We start from the raw sequence: 19,753 nt of genomic DNA, 5'->3' as shown, positions 1-19,753 counted from the left end.
TCAAAACATTAATATTTACACATATCACACTTAAGGATTTGAAATTTACACACAACACACTTAGAACTTTGATATTTTCACATACACCTAAACTTTGGTATTTACATGTATGACAAAAAAAATAGAGAACTTTAATATTCACATCAATAAATAAAAAAATAAAGTTTGATATTCACATGTACAACAAAAAAATAAATAAATAAAATTTGATATTTACATGTAAAAAGCAGATAAAATTTGATATTTATAAAAATACCATGCAAATCTCATAAGAGTAGATATTAACACTGAAACCACCTAAAAGGTTATATGTACATACACACCAATTAATTCCTATGTATTATCATAATTAACACTTAATGTTTACATATTTATATATTTCAAAACCAAATTTTAATTATCACTTTTAAAATATTTTGGGTGGTATTATTGGGCATAGTCGTGGCCTTGTATTATTGGGCATATCCTAAACCATGTGGTTCTGAAGTGGTATTATTGGGCATAGTCGTGGCCTTGTGGTGCTGTTATTGGTTTGCGCCGAGTCCAAACCTAGCTAAACCCCTTTCTCACTTTGATTCGACTTACACACATATTGCATAAGATAATTGATGGTTTGGTGAGTTTTTAGGGATTGTCATGAGGGAATTTGGAATACGAATTTGGCAAAATTGGGTTTGATTTTAGATTTTGGGTGGATTTGGTAATCATGGTGGACCCTATAGTTTCCAAGTTGACCCAAATGGCCTAGGGAATGTCTTACCCCCAATTGCCAATTCAAAACCTAATCAAAACTTTATGCCCTCATAGCCAAATGGTTGGGGGCTTGGGCTTATATAGGTAGTAAAAACAAGTCCTCACAAAAGTGAGATCAACACCTCCTAATAGAATGTTCCATTTTTTGTGTGTGTTTCTCAGACAATCTTATATTCAACATATTAATACCTTAAAATCTCAGCCATTCAATTTTTCATTTGCCATTACATGCCCTGCTAAGTGGAAAATTGGAATTCCATTTTCGAGTAATGCAATAAAGGATTAACAATAAAATTAAATCGAAAAATTTTAAAATTTTAATCAAAATAATAAATAATTTCATAATTTCCATATCTCTAGGAGTTAATATATAATTTTATATATCAAATTAACCGCCTTGAAAAATAGAATACAATGGAATATATCTTCATGATTTTCACAAGATTAAAAATTTGGATATAATTTATTTGAATGTTTTTTTCATTTGCATTAAATCAAAATTTGAATACAAAAACTATCTTTATAGATGAAAAAACTTCAACATAAATACCTTAATCAAAGAAGAACAAATAGTATTTAACACATAAATAGAGATTTCAAATAAAAGTATGCAAATGAAAGATTTAAACTAAGAAAGAAAATAGAAATTGAAGAGAAGCCGCTCAATTAAACTAAGGATTGATATTGAAAAGATGTAGAGCACTTGAAAATAAAATTCCTAATTTTTCTTCTGAATTTTTTATAAAGAAATTTATGTGTAAAAAAATTATCATAACATATTCAATTTCAATAAAAAATAAACTTATTATTTGTTGTTATTATAATCAAATATCTTTATAATATTTTTATAAATTATATGCTAGACATAAAACATCTAAAAAATTCAAATTTATTCATATAAAATTTAATTAACATGAAAAGCTAATTTGATCAAATTAAAGTTTTGTACCATCCAGTATATATAAAAAACATCTAACATGTCCATGAAAGCAATGCACTTAAAATACTTACTAAATCCATTGTATTATCTAAACATATTTTTTTTTATTAACAAAATAAAAATAAAATTAGCAAAATTTAAATCAATACTTATATAAACTTTATTCAAATTTTATTTTAGAATAATTTAAATAGTACAAAAAAATATTTTAATATAACTTAAATAATATAATAATCAAGCATTGATAATATTTTATCAATTCAATAAATAATATTTTAATTTAAATATCTTTTAGGCATCAAATCATAAAAACATTAATATTAAAAAATATGATAAAAAACATCACTAAGATATAGACATTAAATAAAGAAAGAATTATATATTTTAAAATGAAATCCAGAAAGGTTTCTAAAAATGGAAAATTTTAAGAAACATCACCGAAAATTTTAAGAAATATCACAGAAAATTAACTCTAAAACTACGAAATAATACAAACCAAAAAAGGAAAAATTATTACAACCGGACTCCGGACATAGAGATATGTCCGGAATCCAATGAATATCTCCACATGGAGCTGACAGTGAAAAAAAAAACTCGTTTCTTATGATCCGGCCCGATAATAAAGAGAATATTCCTCCCGTGTTATTCCACGTTATTCAAATATTATTATGATAGTATTGATGTGTTATTATGCTATTATAACACCAGGAATATTCTCAGAACACAATAATATATGAATATCACCACAATAACATCTGAATAACACAAAATAACACGGAGGAATATTCCCTTGTGCTAAAACGAATTTTTTTTATTTTTCTATCACCTCCACGTGGCGTGATTTTTATTGGACTCCAGACGTAATAATTTTTCCCAAAAAAGACACATGGTCCAAGGTTTATAGGCATCCAGTGAGAAGCACTCAGTAGACTGAGACGAAAACTTCAACCAAAAAAAAAAAAAAAAAAAAAAAAAAAAGAGGACTTCAGTCGCTCGTATAGTCTTCTTCATCTTCATGCTGTTTCACAAACTTCTCTATCAACCTCTTGCTTTCTCCTTCTATCACAGCATTCTTCGACAAACCACTACTATTATGGCCATCATTAAGAACCGGATCAGACTTGCACAGAGCTAGAGCAACGGCTGAACATGCAAAACGATTAATATTAGTATTGCATGAACATTACATTTCTTAATTCAGCCATGTCAAGTATTGATATCTTAATTCAAATATTAAATTCAATCGCTAGGAAAACCCAAGAGAGAAACATACAGAGAAAAAACACATCTTCCTCCCCATCACCATTGTCACAACCATAAGATTGCTTAAACTCAACACCTACAGGAATAAATGAGAAACAAAAAAAAAAAGGATTGCTTCCATCATTGTGATGAAATGTTCAATGGCACCGATATTTGTGAGAGAAAGTTCGCTCTCATGATCCGTGAAGATATAGAAATCGCTAGTGTCGGCAATGATGGCCTCGATCACTCGCAACGAACCACTGATAAATTTGACCCCATAAAAGCCTAAACCGCCTTGATGATGGGGAGTCGATATGCAATTTCATTCAACAGGGCATCCATCCATCAATATCCGAAACTATCTGTAATGCCAATACAAAAATTCAAAGAAATAATAACAAAGTTCTACTTATAACCGTGAAATGATATGAGTGGCCCCACTATAGATCGATCGACAATTTTAGACCAGTTTGTAATGACTATGAATTCCGCTAATATTATTATTTAACTGCAAAATATAGAAGCAAGCAAGAGATTTAAGCTAAAGGAAGAGAAAATATAGCCATTAACTCCGTGCGGCCGTTCAAGCAAATATCCAGTGTATTTGGTGCAATTTTAAGCGGATTCAACATTAGGCACTAGGCTAACACCCAAATGATAATCAGGCACCTAAGAAAGAGAGCTTAACACCGAAACACCCAGTCTAGGCACCCAAGCGCTAGATACAATCATACAACCCACCAAAGAGAGTTCGACACCCAGGAACCAAAATCAAACACACAGACACAAAAATCAAACATGCAGCCCAAGAGCTCAGTGCGTAGGGACCAACACCTAGATTCTAAGTTCAATAAAGCTGTATATGTGTGTTGACATCATTTTTTGGGTTAGATCATCCTTAGGCTCACTCATGGGTATTGTAGGATATTCCCACATCGATCACGATCATCATCGATTTTGATAGCCTTTGATCTAGCTCGATCAGTGTATTATTTGTATGATAATGTTTGACTATTGGTTTAGTCAATTGTAGTCACCACGCTCTATCATTGTGCTCAATTTTGGATTTTAATAAGTTACACAGTGTTTGTCATTGTGTTGGGAGGCAAATGACCGGTGCAATGGTCATTCGCCATAATTTTTATTTGGATTCATGCATGTGAGGCCTCATTTTGCATGAATTTTCACCAATATAAAAAATTTTCATCAAAGCACCATTTCACGAAACGAATTTTGTGTGAGTGCCTGGATCGTCGAGACAATTCCAATGAGCATGTCCGTGTCTGAATCAAACTTTGTTTGCTATGAGTCGAGGAATTAAATATTTATCCTCAATTAAATAATATATAAATTTAATATAAGTTTATACACATTTATGTATTAATATTAATATATGTTTATATTAATTAGTACATTATAAATATATATATATAAATAAAAATTAAACTTTCCTCCATTTTTTAGGATTACTTTTTATGGGCCCCACTCGGGGCACCAGTGAGCCACCCCAACCATCCACGGCTGCTTGCTTTTCCCTAAGCCCGTCCTACCCACACAACAGCAAACCCGAGCACCTCCCAGCCGTTAGACCCAACAACCTGTTGTTTCTCCTCCCAGCGGCAAGCCTCCAAACTGAAGTCCAGCTTCCTCTCTACTTAACTATATCTGGGGCCGCTTCCAACCTTTCACCACATCTCTTGCTGGAAATCTCTGCATCCGATGCTATTCCCGTCGGTAGAATCCCATGTGTCGCCTCCCATTCTCTCTCTGGTGATTCTTCTAGATGCTCCTCCTCATTTAATCCTTCCCAGCACACCTTCCCAGCCCATGCAACAGCCACACGAGCTGAGATAGGCGTAAAGGTATAAATCCCTATTCAGTAGAACAAGTTATTTGAAGTTTCTACCACAGAATCAAATTGAAATAATTCAGCATTTCATGTGTTCTGAACACCTTATGTTGCAATTTTTATGTGTGTTTACACACGCACATATATATACATACATACATACATACATATACATATACATATACATACATACATATACATATATATACATACATATACATATATATACATACATATACATATATATACATACATATACATATGTGTGTGTGTGTGTGTGTGTGTGTGTGTAGACATATACAAGTATATTGTATGCATATACATGTACGTGTGTGTGCATATACTTTCGTGATGTATGATTTTAATAGTTTCGTTATTTATTGTGACATAGATCAACGTGTCATGTGCTATCACAACAAAACATATCAAATTTCATGATGATTTCAGGTCTATTTGGGGTAGCTGCAGCTGTTCGAAGAAGTAGTTGTGAAGTTGATGCTCATAAAGTTGTGATGACTATTACAAAAAAATAAATAATAAAAAAATTTTGAAAAAATCAGACTGCAATTTTCTAACAGCCACCGCAAGTAGTCATGTTTGTTTGGAAAACACATCTTTCAACTACAGCTTCTTAAGAACTCAGAAAAAATACAATTTCACAAAAAAGTAAAACTGCGGTGCAGCAAGCACCATACCGCCGCCCCAAATGCACCCGTCATCTCCTTGATTCATGCATCATGTAGTTTTGAGGAAAATTTATATGACCCTTGCATGTCACCTTATGTGTTGACCTTGAAATACATTACACATTGTAAGATAAATTTATCATTACAAGCCATCAATTTCACTTTGCTTATACATTTTCTCTTTCTATATTACTTCTGGAGAATCAAAATGTGTCGTGATTGATTCCTTCATGCCTTCAATTTCATGTGAAATCGAATTCATTGTGTCTCAACATCTTGTAGCTCCCTCATTAAAGTTGGAACTGGTATGCCATCAAGTTGGTTACAATGCTGACTAAGGTAAATATCTGTTATTTTTTTGTGGCTTTATATATGTTTGTCAATGGATGCAAGCACACTAAGACCCGCTCTTTTCTTTGCATCCTCGAGTCACGTAGGGTTCGGTAGGTTAGAAATCTCAAGAATAATTAAATAACCTTACCCTTAGGAGCACTTGTATGGAATCATTTGATTTATCATCGATGATTTCCCTCCAATCACACTCGTGGTTTGAATCGCTTGATTTTAAATCAAGTTGGTTCAGATCGTTATTTTGCATTCTTAGAGCCCTCAACGCTATCTTTGTGATTGACTATCACCTATAAGTTTCGCCATGCCAATGCGCTAACATAGTAATCTTAAATATCATTTATTAAAGTTAAGCAAACATTAATAAGTTAAATAAAAGAGAATCGAACAAATAATTTTAAATTCGAAAATTCATAAAAATTATAATAATATATTTGATTCATTGTAGAACATGCTTTGAAGATTTACGAATGACCATTGAAATTGAAATAACTAGATCTCAAATAAAATTTAACTAAATCTAATGGTAAACATAATAATTGTTATTAACAATTACAGAAATATCATGTGTAGTTTAAAAATTTACAAGTTCCCATGATTTCAACTCCAAATCATTATCTAATTGTCACCAATTGAACATCATCATAAAGGATAAAAAGCGAACTCAAATTAGATCATTTTGATCTAAAAAATTAAATAAAAATAAAATTTTGATAGTTAAGTGATTAAGTAAATTCATTATATCATAGTAAATCTATTTGAGCTCAAATTCAGTTGGAAATTTTAGATAATGTTTAGAATTTAAATCGAAGCATCCTTGTAAATTTTCATGATATTTGCAAGTCATTTGGATTTATTATACTTTTTGAATTGAAAATGCATTAAAAAAATTTAAGCAAATATTAAAATTAAATAAAAATTTAAACAATCACAAAATTCTCAAAAATCAAGACAAAGTCATATTTAGGTCAAAATATACACTTTATTTAAAAAATACAATAATAAATTAATTTTAACTGATAAAAATCATAAAATATAGAAAATTGAAATTTTAATGTATAACTAGTTTTATAAGATACTAAATAACTTTTCTAAATAATTTTGAGTATTTTATAAAAATTAAACACATATATATACCTTAGAAGTACATATATGCATTTAAGTAATATCATAATAAATTCAACGTAAAAATTATAAAAAATAAATCACCTCAAAAAAATTTAAATTGAACCATCTTATTGGGTAAATTTGAATATTCAACGATAAAACATTACAATTTGAACTTAAAAGCTTAGTAATTTGACGCACAAAATATATCTTTCATACACTTTAGATGTTTGTGTTAGGTCACCTACTCTAACTTTAGGCCAATGAGATTGTGATTGTGATTATTACAACTTGATTTATTATGATTATCATTTGTTGTAATTTCCTAGTATACTGGACGTTATGGTAGCTTGTTTGCTAGACTGGATGTTATGGTGACTTGTGCGCTAGACTGGATGTTAAGACAGCTACTTTAGTCTTTTTTATTATTTGTTCTGCAGTATATATACATATATATATACATATATATACATATATATATACATATATATACATATATATATATCTTTTTCATGTTTTTTTACGGGTGCTAAAAATAATGATCCCAAGCACAATCTTTTGTGTGATATTTTTATACTTGTGTGTTTCTGGCTCCTAATCATTTTCTGTAGGGGCTTTAATAAACCTTGGATTTTTTTTCCAACTAATGAGTAATGTAGAGGTAGGCGTGTCTGTTAATTGTTGTTGGTCGGCTATGGACTTTCATGTGGAATGAAATGAGGACATATTTGACGACGGCGCTAGAATGAACCTCAACATGACATCGAAGCAAGGATGATCCTCAAGACGACGATAGAGAGAGGATGAACCTTAATATGACGACGGAGCAAGGATGAACCACGAATCAGAACATGAACCGAAGAAACTCATAAAGCTTACCCAACCAATGGGTCTGCCTTAGGTCTAGACTGGGTTGTATAAAAGGCAGATGCTTGATTGCCCCACTTTTTTTTTCCTTACTGAGTGTATAGCAGTACTCTGCACTAGATTTTCTGGTTTTTATTATTCGATTTGCGTGTTTGTTGATTTGATTTAATTTGATTCTTTTACATTTTTCACGATTAGAAATTGCATGTTTTTTCTAGGTTCATTATTGATGTGCTTGTAGCCTGAATTATTTGCGATAGGCTCTTAGGTAAATTTTCTATCCAATATAAATAATTTTAATCTAATTTTTTTGAGATTGGACTCAACCAAAAAAATAATAATAATTGATTGCATTCAACACCATAGGATTTCATTGCATATAAAATAATATCAAATAAAATTAAGTAGACACCCTATAGTGACTAGCTGATTGTGCGAAAATTATATGCATCTCATAATATATTCAATTTGCTCCTTGTCTTCAGGCCTTCATCCATTTCACATGAAAGAGGGATATAACCAGTGAAGATCAATGCCCTTATAGAGTGAAGTCTGCCTTTCTTACTTGATTTGAACTTGAGATCTTCTACGCATTCATTATTAAGGACTGCATACCCTTGCATAATCAGCTTGATACTCATACTAAAATATATGACTGGCATGCAAATGCTTATAGTTAAGGCAAAATAAATACACTTAGTATGAATAGGATAATAAAAAAATTATCAATTCAAAATAGCAAGAAATTATTTTGCCTTAATTATACGCATTTGCATACCAATCATACTTAACTTAATTTTTACAATCAAGTCATAAGGCCTACATTTTTCTATTATAAAATAATAGTCTAGTCTATCTTGCATTACATGGCAATCATTTCCAAGAAGGATTATAATGTGGGCATATTTAGGTCTACGTGGGGCTAAGTTATAAGTCTCATCGTCTTGTTTTCACTAGTTTAGTTCGTGAGCGTATCCAGTTAGTATGACAGTTTCCCCCATAGATTTATTTTTGAGGCTGAGTTACGAGTCTCATTTGATTCTTTTATAAGACCTCTTGCACCAAAGTGCTATCTTCAGTACAGTATAACCCAACCTTTGACCAAATGATATACCAATGCCAATATCGATATCAAATTTATTATTATTACTCCGAACAAATTTTCTTTTATTTTATTTCCTTTCATTTATTTTATTATATTTTGCTTTACTAAATGTTTTTTATTTTTGTTCTTTCATCTACTCTACTTTGATTTCTAGGAGTCATCGAGTTGAATTCATCACACTGAAGGTCAACCATTGGATGTAAATCAAAAAATCCAACACATCCTTTTAAAGAAGATTAAGGATAAAAGGTAAGTTGAACGTGCAAAAATTTTAGATATGGCGGCTATAATGGGAGCAATGATTTGGCCATGGGGCCAAAAACATTAAGAGACTATACACGACCCACAATGCATGAAATCTCTCAAGCTATTGTGAAATTGGGTATACAAGCAAAAAATTTTGAAATTAAGTAGACAACATTGCAAATAATCCAAAGCCTATCAAAATGAGGGCTCAACCACCGAGAACCCAAATGATCATATTTCAAATTTATTGGAAATTTGAAACACCTTCAAGTATAATGGGTGCCAAATGATGCACTAGGACTGAGACTTTCATTTTCACTAAGAAATTAGCTAATAGTTGGTTAAACTTATTGTCAAGCGATCTCATTACATGAGGCATTGCATGATGCATAGGGGGTTTAAATACCTCCTTAGAAAATGGCTGCATCAAAACTTGTCAAAGTGTAGATGTAGGTCCAGACATCCTACAATGGGCTAGTCAGGTCAACTCAAATATTGATTGATGTAGTCTAGATGTAAATTCACAAGTAAAATGCAAAAGGCAGCTTACAACCTACTATAAAAAATAAGCATGAGCAAATATCACTGGTTTAGTGAGAATATACTAACTAAGAAAGCAATAATTTTCACAAAAAAAAAAAAAAAAAAAAAAAAAAAGAACTAAGAAACCAATAGCCATCTTCCACAAGTTGGATCCCATCGCCACACTTACTACCAAGCTTGCTACAAAGTGAATGTCGTTGATTCATTAATGTCCTGTGAGCACTGCATAGGCCACTGAATAATTGAGTGATTTTTAGCAAACACCTAGCTTTAATCAGCAAGGAACCTATCAGCCACCTAACTTTGCACAACCAAGCCCATTCCATTAGTTATACTAGTCACATCTGTAGAATGATTTATATATGTCTAGAAAAGTATGGTAAATCTTGCAGTTTTTTAAGATTTTATAGATAGTTGATATATATAGAATACTCTAAAAAATTTGTGAAATGTGGTATATCTTATGAAAATTATAGAAAGTGTAATATTATAAAAAGTCTAAGATGTTCTTGTGTAAAAGGGCGGTCCTTTTAGCTTAGTTATTCCAATGATGGAAACTCATCAACTTGACATTCCAAAATCTAGGAGGTTTGTAGGCCATCCTAGTGCTCAAGAGGTAAACAACTTATGAGGACTAAAAAAATATTTTGAAGTTGTGGATACTTCAAATGATGAGGCCAAAATAAAGAACGCAGCTTTGTATTATGTCAACGTTGTCATGCTTCGATGGTGTCGATGGCAAGAAGGCATCAAAAAAGATACAAGCTATATTAATACTTTTGATGCCTTTAAGAATGAGCATAAGAGATAGTTTTGTCTTAAGGATGTCAAAGTGGTATATGGTTGCTAACGAAAACTTGAGCAATCATGTAGTATTCAAGACCATGTGAAGTACCTCACAAATCATTTACTGGATATTCTTGATATGTTCCATAAAAACTTCAGCTTTTACTTCATGGATGGACTACCAGCTCATGCAAAGATGAAGCTTAAGTACCATGAGGTACAGGATCTCGCATTTGCTATTGCAACAACAAATAGCTTAAACGAGTGCTCAAACACAAAGAACGAGACATCCAAATCCATCCAAAAAAAAAAAAGACAACAATATCAAAGGTGGTAAAGAGCACACTAGAGGAAATCAAAAGAAAGACCATCAAAGTCAAGATCAAAGCTTCAAGAAGCACAAGAAAAAAGATAAGCCGAAAGAAAATTTTGATCGATTTAATCCTAAAAAAGGATTTATTTTTTTGAATAGAACCATAAAACATAGCTTTAGGATCCAGGCTTTAAAAGCATTGTTTGCTATGTATCAATAAGAAATGAAAGTTTTATTACAGAAATTTCAAAAAGATCTGATTGAATAAAATAAAAACTGATATGCCAAACCTTGTAACCAGGTTGCATAAAGGACAAACTATTTCTGATCATTGCTGACAAGAAAAAAAAATACCTACAATATAATCGTTTTGGTGGATAAAACTATACTTTTAGTCCACTAATATTATCATGGGTGTCTGCTGAAGAGCAGTATTAAATTTTCAACGGACACTTAAACAAGTTGCAGAACTTTACTTGCAACATGTTTCTCACCTCAAAGTAATATATCGCTGTGAATACTTCCAAATCAGGACAAGAAGAAAGATATGCAACAGTTACCACCTACTCATTCAGTATTCTTAACCAAAGAGTCAGTAGAAACTTAGTCCCCCAGCTATAAATCCTTCCTGGACTACTTTTCCAATGGATCAGGGCTCTTCATTATCCTTCGCAATTGCCTGTCTTGGGCATGCCGGGCAAGAAATGTTGGCATCAAATCCTTCTCTTTAGGAAAAGGAACCTCATGGAACCAATCATGGTTGAGTGCATCTTCAGCAGTAATGTACTTTCCAGAGTCATGAGTTACAAGTTAACTCAGCAAGTCAAAACCAACCTCTCAACGAGTTCATGCCCAGAAAATGAAGTGGACGGGAACTTCTCATGCAGCCTATCAGAACTTTGCAAACCCTTGCCATATCTTCTCATTTGTATGGTGGATAACTCCCACTTTCTCTTTCCTTTTGTTGATTTTGACCGAACCCAACTTCTTGTAGGCTCCGCTTAGCAATTTTGTATTCCTTTTTGATATATTAATGCAAATGCATATTTCAAGGCCATGTCTTCTCATCTGATGTGCCACAAGTTCTAAATATCTTATCAAGTTGATCAAATTTGGTCTTGCTGTTGAATAACGATTCTTCTCTAAGAATTCAACCATTATACATCCTAGGGACCACATATCAATTGTTGTTGATTACTTCTTCGTACCTAGCAGAAGTTCTGGCATTCCGTACTACAAAGTCACAAACAAGCGTGTATATGGCTTCAATGGACTCCCATATTGACAAGCTAAACCAATACCACAAATTGTTGATGACTTTAGATCCCCATGAAGAGCACAATTATCATGCAGGTACTCGACACCTGACAAAAGCTGCAATATTAAGCGATGTTTCTTCTGTAGTGACCCTCATTGAACATAAAATTGTCAAAAAATGAAAGCTCTTAATGCATTGACTGCTAATCCTAAAGAGTGCGGATCCGAAAGCAGCCATTAGAATGCTCAAGTTAATTCACTACATCTCTTTAATGTTGTTCAGAGTACCTCAAGAACTCAAACCAAAGAACCTCTATTTGTGGATGCTACAATCAACGAGAAGGGCACTAAGGCATTAGTTAACATTGGTGTACTCATAACTCATCCCGTAGAAGAAGCTTAAAGTTTAGGCTTTCAAGCAAGTGGCAGAGGTGGTTCAAAAAAAGTTGTCAGCTCCGCAACCAAACCAATTCAAGTTGTAGCCTAAGGCGTACAATCCACACTTGGTGCATGGGTGGGCTACTTGGACTTGTACATGTATTAAGGAATGAATTCAAAATGGTTCTTGGAATGGATTTTTTGAACTAAATAAATGCTTTTCCAATCCCTTAGTAAACTCAGTATGAATAGTAGTAAAGAAAGGCACGTGTTGTTCCAACAATTAAAATATACCTAGTTCTACATGAAGGCATTATGAGCATGCAATCCAAGAAAGGCTTGAGATGAGATGATGAGAACTATTGAGCTACGACTAAAAAGCTTGATAATGAAGAACCACTTCCTCCACCAACTTTCCCAAGTAGAAAAAAATCCTTATAGAACACAAGGATGTCATACTAGAGGAGCTGCCAAAGAAGTTACCACATAGATAAAAAGTTGATCACCAAATTGAGCTTGATCCAGAAGCAAAAACACCAAAAATGAGTCCATGCCATATGGCCCTACCAAAGTTAGTTGAATTAAAAAGTTAGTTACAATGCCTACCTGAACCCAGGTTCACTAGGCTCTCCAAAGCCCTATTCAGTGCTCCAGTCTTATTTCAAAACAATGATGGTTCTCCATCCATGCATGTACATTGATTTAAGCACCCTAACCAAAATCTCCACTAAGAATAAGCATCACATTCCACTAATAGTTGATTTCTTTGACCAACTTGGGGATGCCCGATACTATACCAATCAATATCACATTGCCAAAGGCGACATGCCCATTATTACATGCGTATCAAGGTATGGTTCCTATGAATTTTTAGTCTTCCCTTTTGGTTTAACAAATGCACCACCAACCTTTTTCACCCTAAAGAACAAGCTCTTCTACTTTTATCTCAGTCAATTTGTAGTAATTTACTTAAATGACATTACGATATAGAGTAAAATAATACAAGATGCACATAAAACACTTGAGAAAAGTGTTCCAAGCCCCAAGGAATAAGGAGCTATACATCAAAAAAGAGAAATGCTTCTTTGCCCAAAAAGAATTATCATTCTTGACATAGGATTAAACTTGGAAAGCTTATAATAGAAAATACCAAGTTGCATGCCATTTAAAGTTGGAAGCCACCCACTATGATTCACGAGTTAAAATTCTCTTATGGACTAGTGAACTATAATCGATGAATTAATCAAGGGATACGCAACACAAGTGACACCATTGACAAACTTTCTTAAGAAGCCAACCATGGCAATGGCATGGAATGCCAACATGCTTTCAAAGACCTAAAAATTGAAAAATGTTAAGGCTCAATCCTTAGCTTGGTTGATCACTTTAAGACTTCAAGGTGCACAAAAATGCTTCAAACTTTGCAATCGAATGAGTGCTTATGCAAGTTCATCCTATTATTTATGAGAACCGCAAACTTAAAAGAAAAAATATCATTATATAATAGAAGAGAAATAAATAACAAGAACTATCCATTTTCTAAGAGTTTTGTAACATTACTTAGTAGGCTCCAAATTAATGATCATGACTGATGATATTGCCATGAGCTATTTCTAAACCAAAAAAAAGCTAGGCCTAAAGCAAAAATTGATTACCACCTGGAGAATAAGCCAAATAAAACTAATACTATGGAATCCGGAAGATAAAGGGTAGCAACCATCAGTCAAGTGGATATTCCCTTGTCCGTATCAAGCAAGTTATTCAATAGAACACTGAAACCTCATTGATGCAATGGCAATGATTTTGGCTAGATGAAGGACTGTAATAAAAAAATGGAGAGACATCTCCTTCTACCAAAATAGGGGAATCATTGTCGTGAGATAATAAGAGATTGTCATGACTCTATGTGGATTGGTTACCCTGGCATGAAGCACATCCTTGCACTATTAAAAACCGCATACTACTACCCAGAAATGAGGAATGAAGTACAATCATATGTGAAGACTTCTCTTGCATGCCAACAAGGCAAGGTGAAGCAAATAACGCTAATAAGATTAATTGAATCATTGTCTATTCCAACAAAATCCTAGGAAAGTGTTTCCAAGGACTTCATCACCACCTTGCACAAATTAAAAAGGTGTGAAAGTATCATACTATTCATCGACCAAGTGAACAAATATGCAATCTTCATTCTATCCCCTACTAATTGCAGCACTGAAGAAAAGGCTCGTCTGTTCCTACACCACAATGTCAAACTGAGAAGTGCATCTAATATAAAAAGTGATTGAGACACTCATTTCACAAGATGATTTTGAACATACTTTTTCAAATTACTTGGGTTGGAATAACTCCACAAGCTTCCATTTTTAAAGTGATAGACAAAATGAGCAAGCCAATGCCCTACTAGAGCTATATCCAAGGCACTATGTTCGTGCTAACCAACAAAATTGGGCATCTCTTACAATTAGCAAAAGAGTGAGACAACTAGTTGAAGTCCCTTTGAGGTGTTCATAAAGCAACAACCTATGACACCCCCCTCAAACTTGCAACAAATTATGAAGGCAAGAGCCCAATTACATTCAAGTTTGCTAAGTCAATGGCATAAGCAAGTGGAATTAACAATAAGTTTTAACAAAGCATTCAGAAAAATGAAGAAATAGGCGGACAAAAGAGAGGACACTTAGGGGATGTTTGGTTTGTTGATAAGGTGATGTAGTGTAAAATGAATACAAGGCAGAAGTGATGCATTGTATGTGAAATGCTTTGAAATTGTTTGATTCGTTGTAAAATAAATGAATAATTTTTTTTTAGTTTGAAATAAAATGAAAATAATGCATTTCGAAGTAATGCATTTGTCAATGTTTGCGAACGACGATGGCCAGTGGCAGAGATGATTGATAGCGGGCAACGGGTGATGGTTGGTGGGGGTGGCTAACAGCGTTGGTCGGCGATCGTGGCCAGCAGCCGAGGGAGGCCAAAACGGGCTGCGGCGGTTCCCATCGATGGTGGTCGATGGTGAATGGCTGTAGCGAGCAGTCGGCGGTGACCTGTGATGGTGGGTGTGGCTTACGGGCGATGAACAAGATTTTAAATTCACTATGTTTTTGAAATTCGGTCAAATTGAACAAATTCTAAATTCAAAGAAAATGAACTAACAATTGACTTTCAAATATAATGCTATTTTACATAGAGTTTAAATTTCTTTCGAACAAACAACTGAATTTTCAAAACACTGCATTAAGAATGCAATGCACTCCTAATGCTGCCAACAAAACAACCCCTTAGAGTTCAAAGAATACGACATTATCATGATGAGGCTTCTTCTCCAACAATTCAGAAATTTTAAGAGAATTTTATAAGAGCTTCATTAGAAGATATGAAGGCCCATTCCCGATACTAAAATTCATGGGGTAGGTTTCTTCTAGCTCTACCACTCTAATACCCCAGTGATTCCAAAAGTAAAAGCTAGACGATAAGTTCTTTAAATTCCTATATGTATCCAAGAAACAACATATCAACATACCCTCTAAAAATGCACTAGCACAAATGCCTAATTAAGTTGAATTTATGAGATATAATCCAGGAAGAATAAATCGGAGAGCTACTAGATGATGGTGTTAATGATGCTATGCCACAAATGAAGTTGCCAACAAAACAAGAATATGTTGAAAGCTTCATGATATAAAATGTCATAGAAGGAGAGCAATTTGACGATGCTCTCTAAGCTTTTGGGGCAACTATCAAACTTATGCCTCTCCCCATATGCAGGAAAGTCGAGCTTGTTGACCTTAAAACTACTGCCTTCTCTCCAACTCATTGATAATTCAATCAAATAGCTAAAGGGGATTTTGGAGGATGCAATAAAAAAGGTAGGGAAGTTCATCTCCCAATGGACTTCATAGTCATGGATATGGTGGAAGACATGCCCAAGTATCACATCATAGCAGGATGCCCCTTCTTTGTTGCTAGGAGAGCTCAGATCAACTTCTAAAAAGACAAATTACTGTTGTGGATGCAAGAGGAGTTGGCCTTTAAAGTTTATGAAGACCAAAATAATCAGCAAAATAAGGGTAGTGGAAATCTCTGATTGGACTTAGATACAAATAATAATAATGCCTCACTTAATTGAAAATAATCTGATGAATGCATCTAGGTGAAATTATTCCCTAGAACTTTAGCCTAGTTTTAATCTGTATCATTTTAGTAGTTAGATTTTATTATTTTAGTTTTAATTAAGTTTAGAATTTAATCATATTGATCATTTAAAAAATAAAAAATCAACTCAATTTCAATAATTGGTATCAATCTCTATAGAATGATACTCATCCTCACCACTTTATTAATTGTGTAACTATATACTCTATCAATTTTTTGGCATCATTGTTGGAGTAAGGATTATTTCATCTTAATTGGACAGATAAATTCAATGCAGCATCATATAAAATCCCAAGATTTACAAACAATGAAATAAAGCTTCACATGATAAATATACTGTGATAAAGAATCATTGCTTGGGCAAAAAGTGTTGCTTTATAATTCAATATTAAACACATGAAAATTAAAGTCAAGTTAAACCAGACCTTTTACAGTAAAAAAGGTTCACTCGTATGACACAATGAAGATATGTTAGGAGGAAAATTGTATTTTAAATTAAATGTTCAAAGATTAAAATCTTCCATTGACAATGATGTCCAAGAATGTATGGCCATCATCCTATTTAAAAATCCAAAGAAGCTTGATATCTAAGATACAATGTCAAATTGAAGACGTTAGAACTAAACTTTAGGGTTAACCCTAAACCCTAAACCCTAAACCCAAGAATGTATGGCCATCATCCTATTTAAAAATCCAAAGAAGCTTGATATCTAAGATACAATGTCAAATTGAAGACGTTAGAACTAAACATTTTGTTAGAAAGCAACTAAATATTTCTGACTCTTTTATGTAATTTTTAGATATAGAGGATAATTATAGTTTGTTTCCCATTCAGGAATGATTGAAATTAAACTTGTGCCAAAAGAAAAACGTTTGTCCCCTGATCTTACTTTAGATTTCAATGTTTTTTTTTCACTTGTGATCTTTGAATCATTGGGTACAATGTAATGTTTAAGTGTAAGAGTGGCTAAGAATTGCATTTGTTGTATTTATTTTATTTTCAACTTATTTCCTGATATTTTGTGTTATTCCTCCAATTTTTTTAATTTCTAGTTAGTTAATTACGTGAGACATACGATCAGGAAGAAAAACCATTTAGTTCAATGACTTGCACACAGAGAAAGGTTGAAGAGGGTGATGTTGGGGCGAAATTAAATGGTGAGCTAATTACAAAAAAATAGGTCGTTACGTAGTAGTACACTTGTTAATTTTCTATTTGCTAAAGGTAGTAGTAAACAAAATGTAATTATATGTATTGCAGAAAAAATGATTATAGCCCTTCTCTGTATTTTATCTTATTCCTCAACCCCTTCCTTGGATGGGAAAGCAGCCTCAAATCTACATGGTTTTTGTGCTACCCTTTGTTTTCTCTATTTTCATCCAACAGTAGAGCTTAATAAAAGTTTTTTCAATGACCACTCTAAGGTGAAGATGTCTTGATAATTAGTGATAGAGACACCAAAGTAGGTTTTCAAATATCTAATTTAGCCAAAAAGTCTCAATTTATGGATGTAGGTTCAAAGCAAATACTCCTATTACAACAACTAAAATGTTCTATTATTAGAAAAAAGCTAATAGAAATCCAAATTCCTATTGAAAAATAAAATTGAAGGGCTTCATAATAAAAATCTCAAACATGTGAAGGTGCAAAATGGAGTTGATAATAGGCTTTATGTTCTGTGTTGAACTGTAATAGTGTAACTTGAAACATTTAGAAATATGCAATAAAATCACACATTGTTAGGTTTAAAATTTGAAAAGTTTAGAACTTAAATGCTCAAAGTCAAGCATTCAAACATGAAAAGAGATGCATTGTGATAACTTCCATGGAAAAAAAAAATTAAAATGAATAGAACAAAACATCAATGAATTTTCTATGTATGTTACAAATTACCTTCAGGAGTACATCTCCGCGAGCCAAAGTGATGCAGACCTACATAAGTTCCTTTCACAGCTCCATTATTGTACACCAAAATAGTTGGAAGGTTATGGTCAGGATATCTAGGAATGCAGTCTGTAGAGACAATCTTAACAAACTTTGTGCCTGGGTATCTAGCAGCAAGCTCCTCTAAGCATTGTAGAAGTAACTCACATTGTGGAAAGCTGCCCCACCATTCAAAACAATCCAATGACTATCAAGCTTAAAGTAATAAAATTTGAAGCAATATTCTTTCTGCACAACCTCTAGCCAGAGTGAGGATACAAAAAAAAGTAAATTAAATATTCGGCAAAGAGCTTTTATATTGAAAAAGGAGGACAATGAACTGACACATATTCATCTTCCACAGATTTTAAACATGGATTCAACTTAAAAAAGTTCAACGAAAGCAGCGTAGGAGAGAGAAGTAAACTCTTCTCACCATTACAACTCAAATTAAGCCATATATAAAGGAAATAAAATCATAATTTAGTCTCAAAAATCATATTAACGAGAAGTATGCAAAACAAATCATCGATCAAATACACATGGACTGCAAAATACCTATCCTTGAAGAGAAGCACGACGACCCAGACATCAGCAGGGGCCTGAGAAACCTCGCGGACGAAATCGGACCCCGTTATCAAAAGCACTGATCCGAACCGAGCAACCCTAGCCGCCGCCTGCATCTCTGCCAGCCTCCGCTTCCTGAGCCGCTACAATGGTACTCAATTAATAGAAAAGGGAAACATAAACTTTCGGACACAGAAAAAGGAACAAAAGTTCACACCTGTACTCTTCTAGGAAGCGATTGTCATCGACATCAGGGTCATCTTCCAAACCCTCGAGCTCCTCAACAGTGTGCTCGTCGATCCATTCCTTAGATTTTTGGCGGAGGTCGGGATCTTCTGAAGGTGTGAAAGGCGGCGGTTTGAAGATTTCGGGGTTTGCCCGACCCGCCGTTGTATGTCGTCCCATTCAGTACTGGCGCCCTCCTCGCCCTTGTAGACGAAGTGGTAATCCATGGCTCTCTCTCTCTCTCTCTCTCTCTCTCTCTCTCTCTCTGGTCGTTTGGTAATGGATCTAGAGCACGATATTATAAATAGAATGATTTTAACTTAAAATCGAACCAAATATAATAATAATAATAAATCCAAGTTCCGTTAAATCTAGTCTTAATTTTATTTCTTTCTTCCTTTAATTTTATGAAGTAAATCTTAATTTAATAAATTTAATTACGAGCTGGATTTATTTTGT

General features: G+C 33.4%; 1 protein-coding gene across 2 annotated transcripts; it reads right to left on the bottom strand.

Annotated features, from left to right (window-relative positions):
• Positions 1-2,402: 2,402 nt before the first annotated feature.
• LOC110035775 (phosducin-like protein 3) lies at positions 2,403-19,441 on the bottom strand (the record flags this gene model as incomplete). 2 transcript variants are annotated; one of them, XM_020740063.1, is given in 4 exon segments in its annotated part: positions 2,403-2,836; positions 18,473-18,681; positions 19,061-19,204; positions 19,287-19,441. In XM_020740063.1, coding segments are annotated over 4 exon segments (666 nt in total), but the record flags the coding sequence as incomplete, so codon positions are not given.
• Positions 19,442-19,753: the final 312 nt, after the last annotated feature.

The sequence above is a fragment of the Phalaenopsis equestris genome, unplaced genomic scaffold, assembly GCF_001263595.1.
Source record: "Phalaenopsis equestris unplaced genomic scaffold, ASM126359v1 Scaffold199785, whole genome shotgun sequence".
Classification (NCBI taxonomy): domain Eukaryota; kingdom Viridiplantae; phylum Streptophyta; class Magnoliopsida; order Asparagales; family Orchidaceae; genus Phalaenopsis; species Phalaenopsis equestris.
The sequence above is the reverse complement of the archived record's forward strand: the minus strand, read 5'-3'. Positions and strand labels throughout refer to the sequence as shown.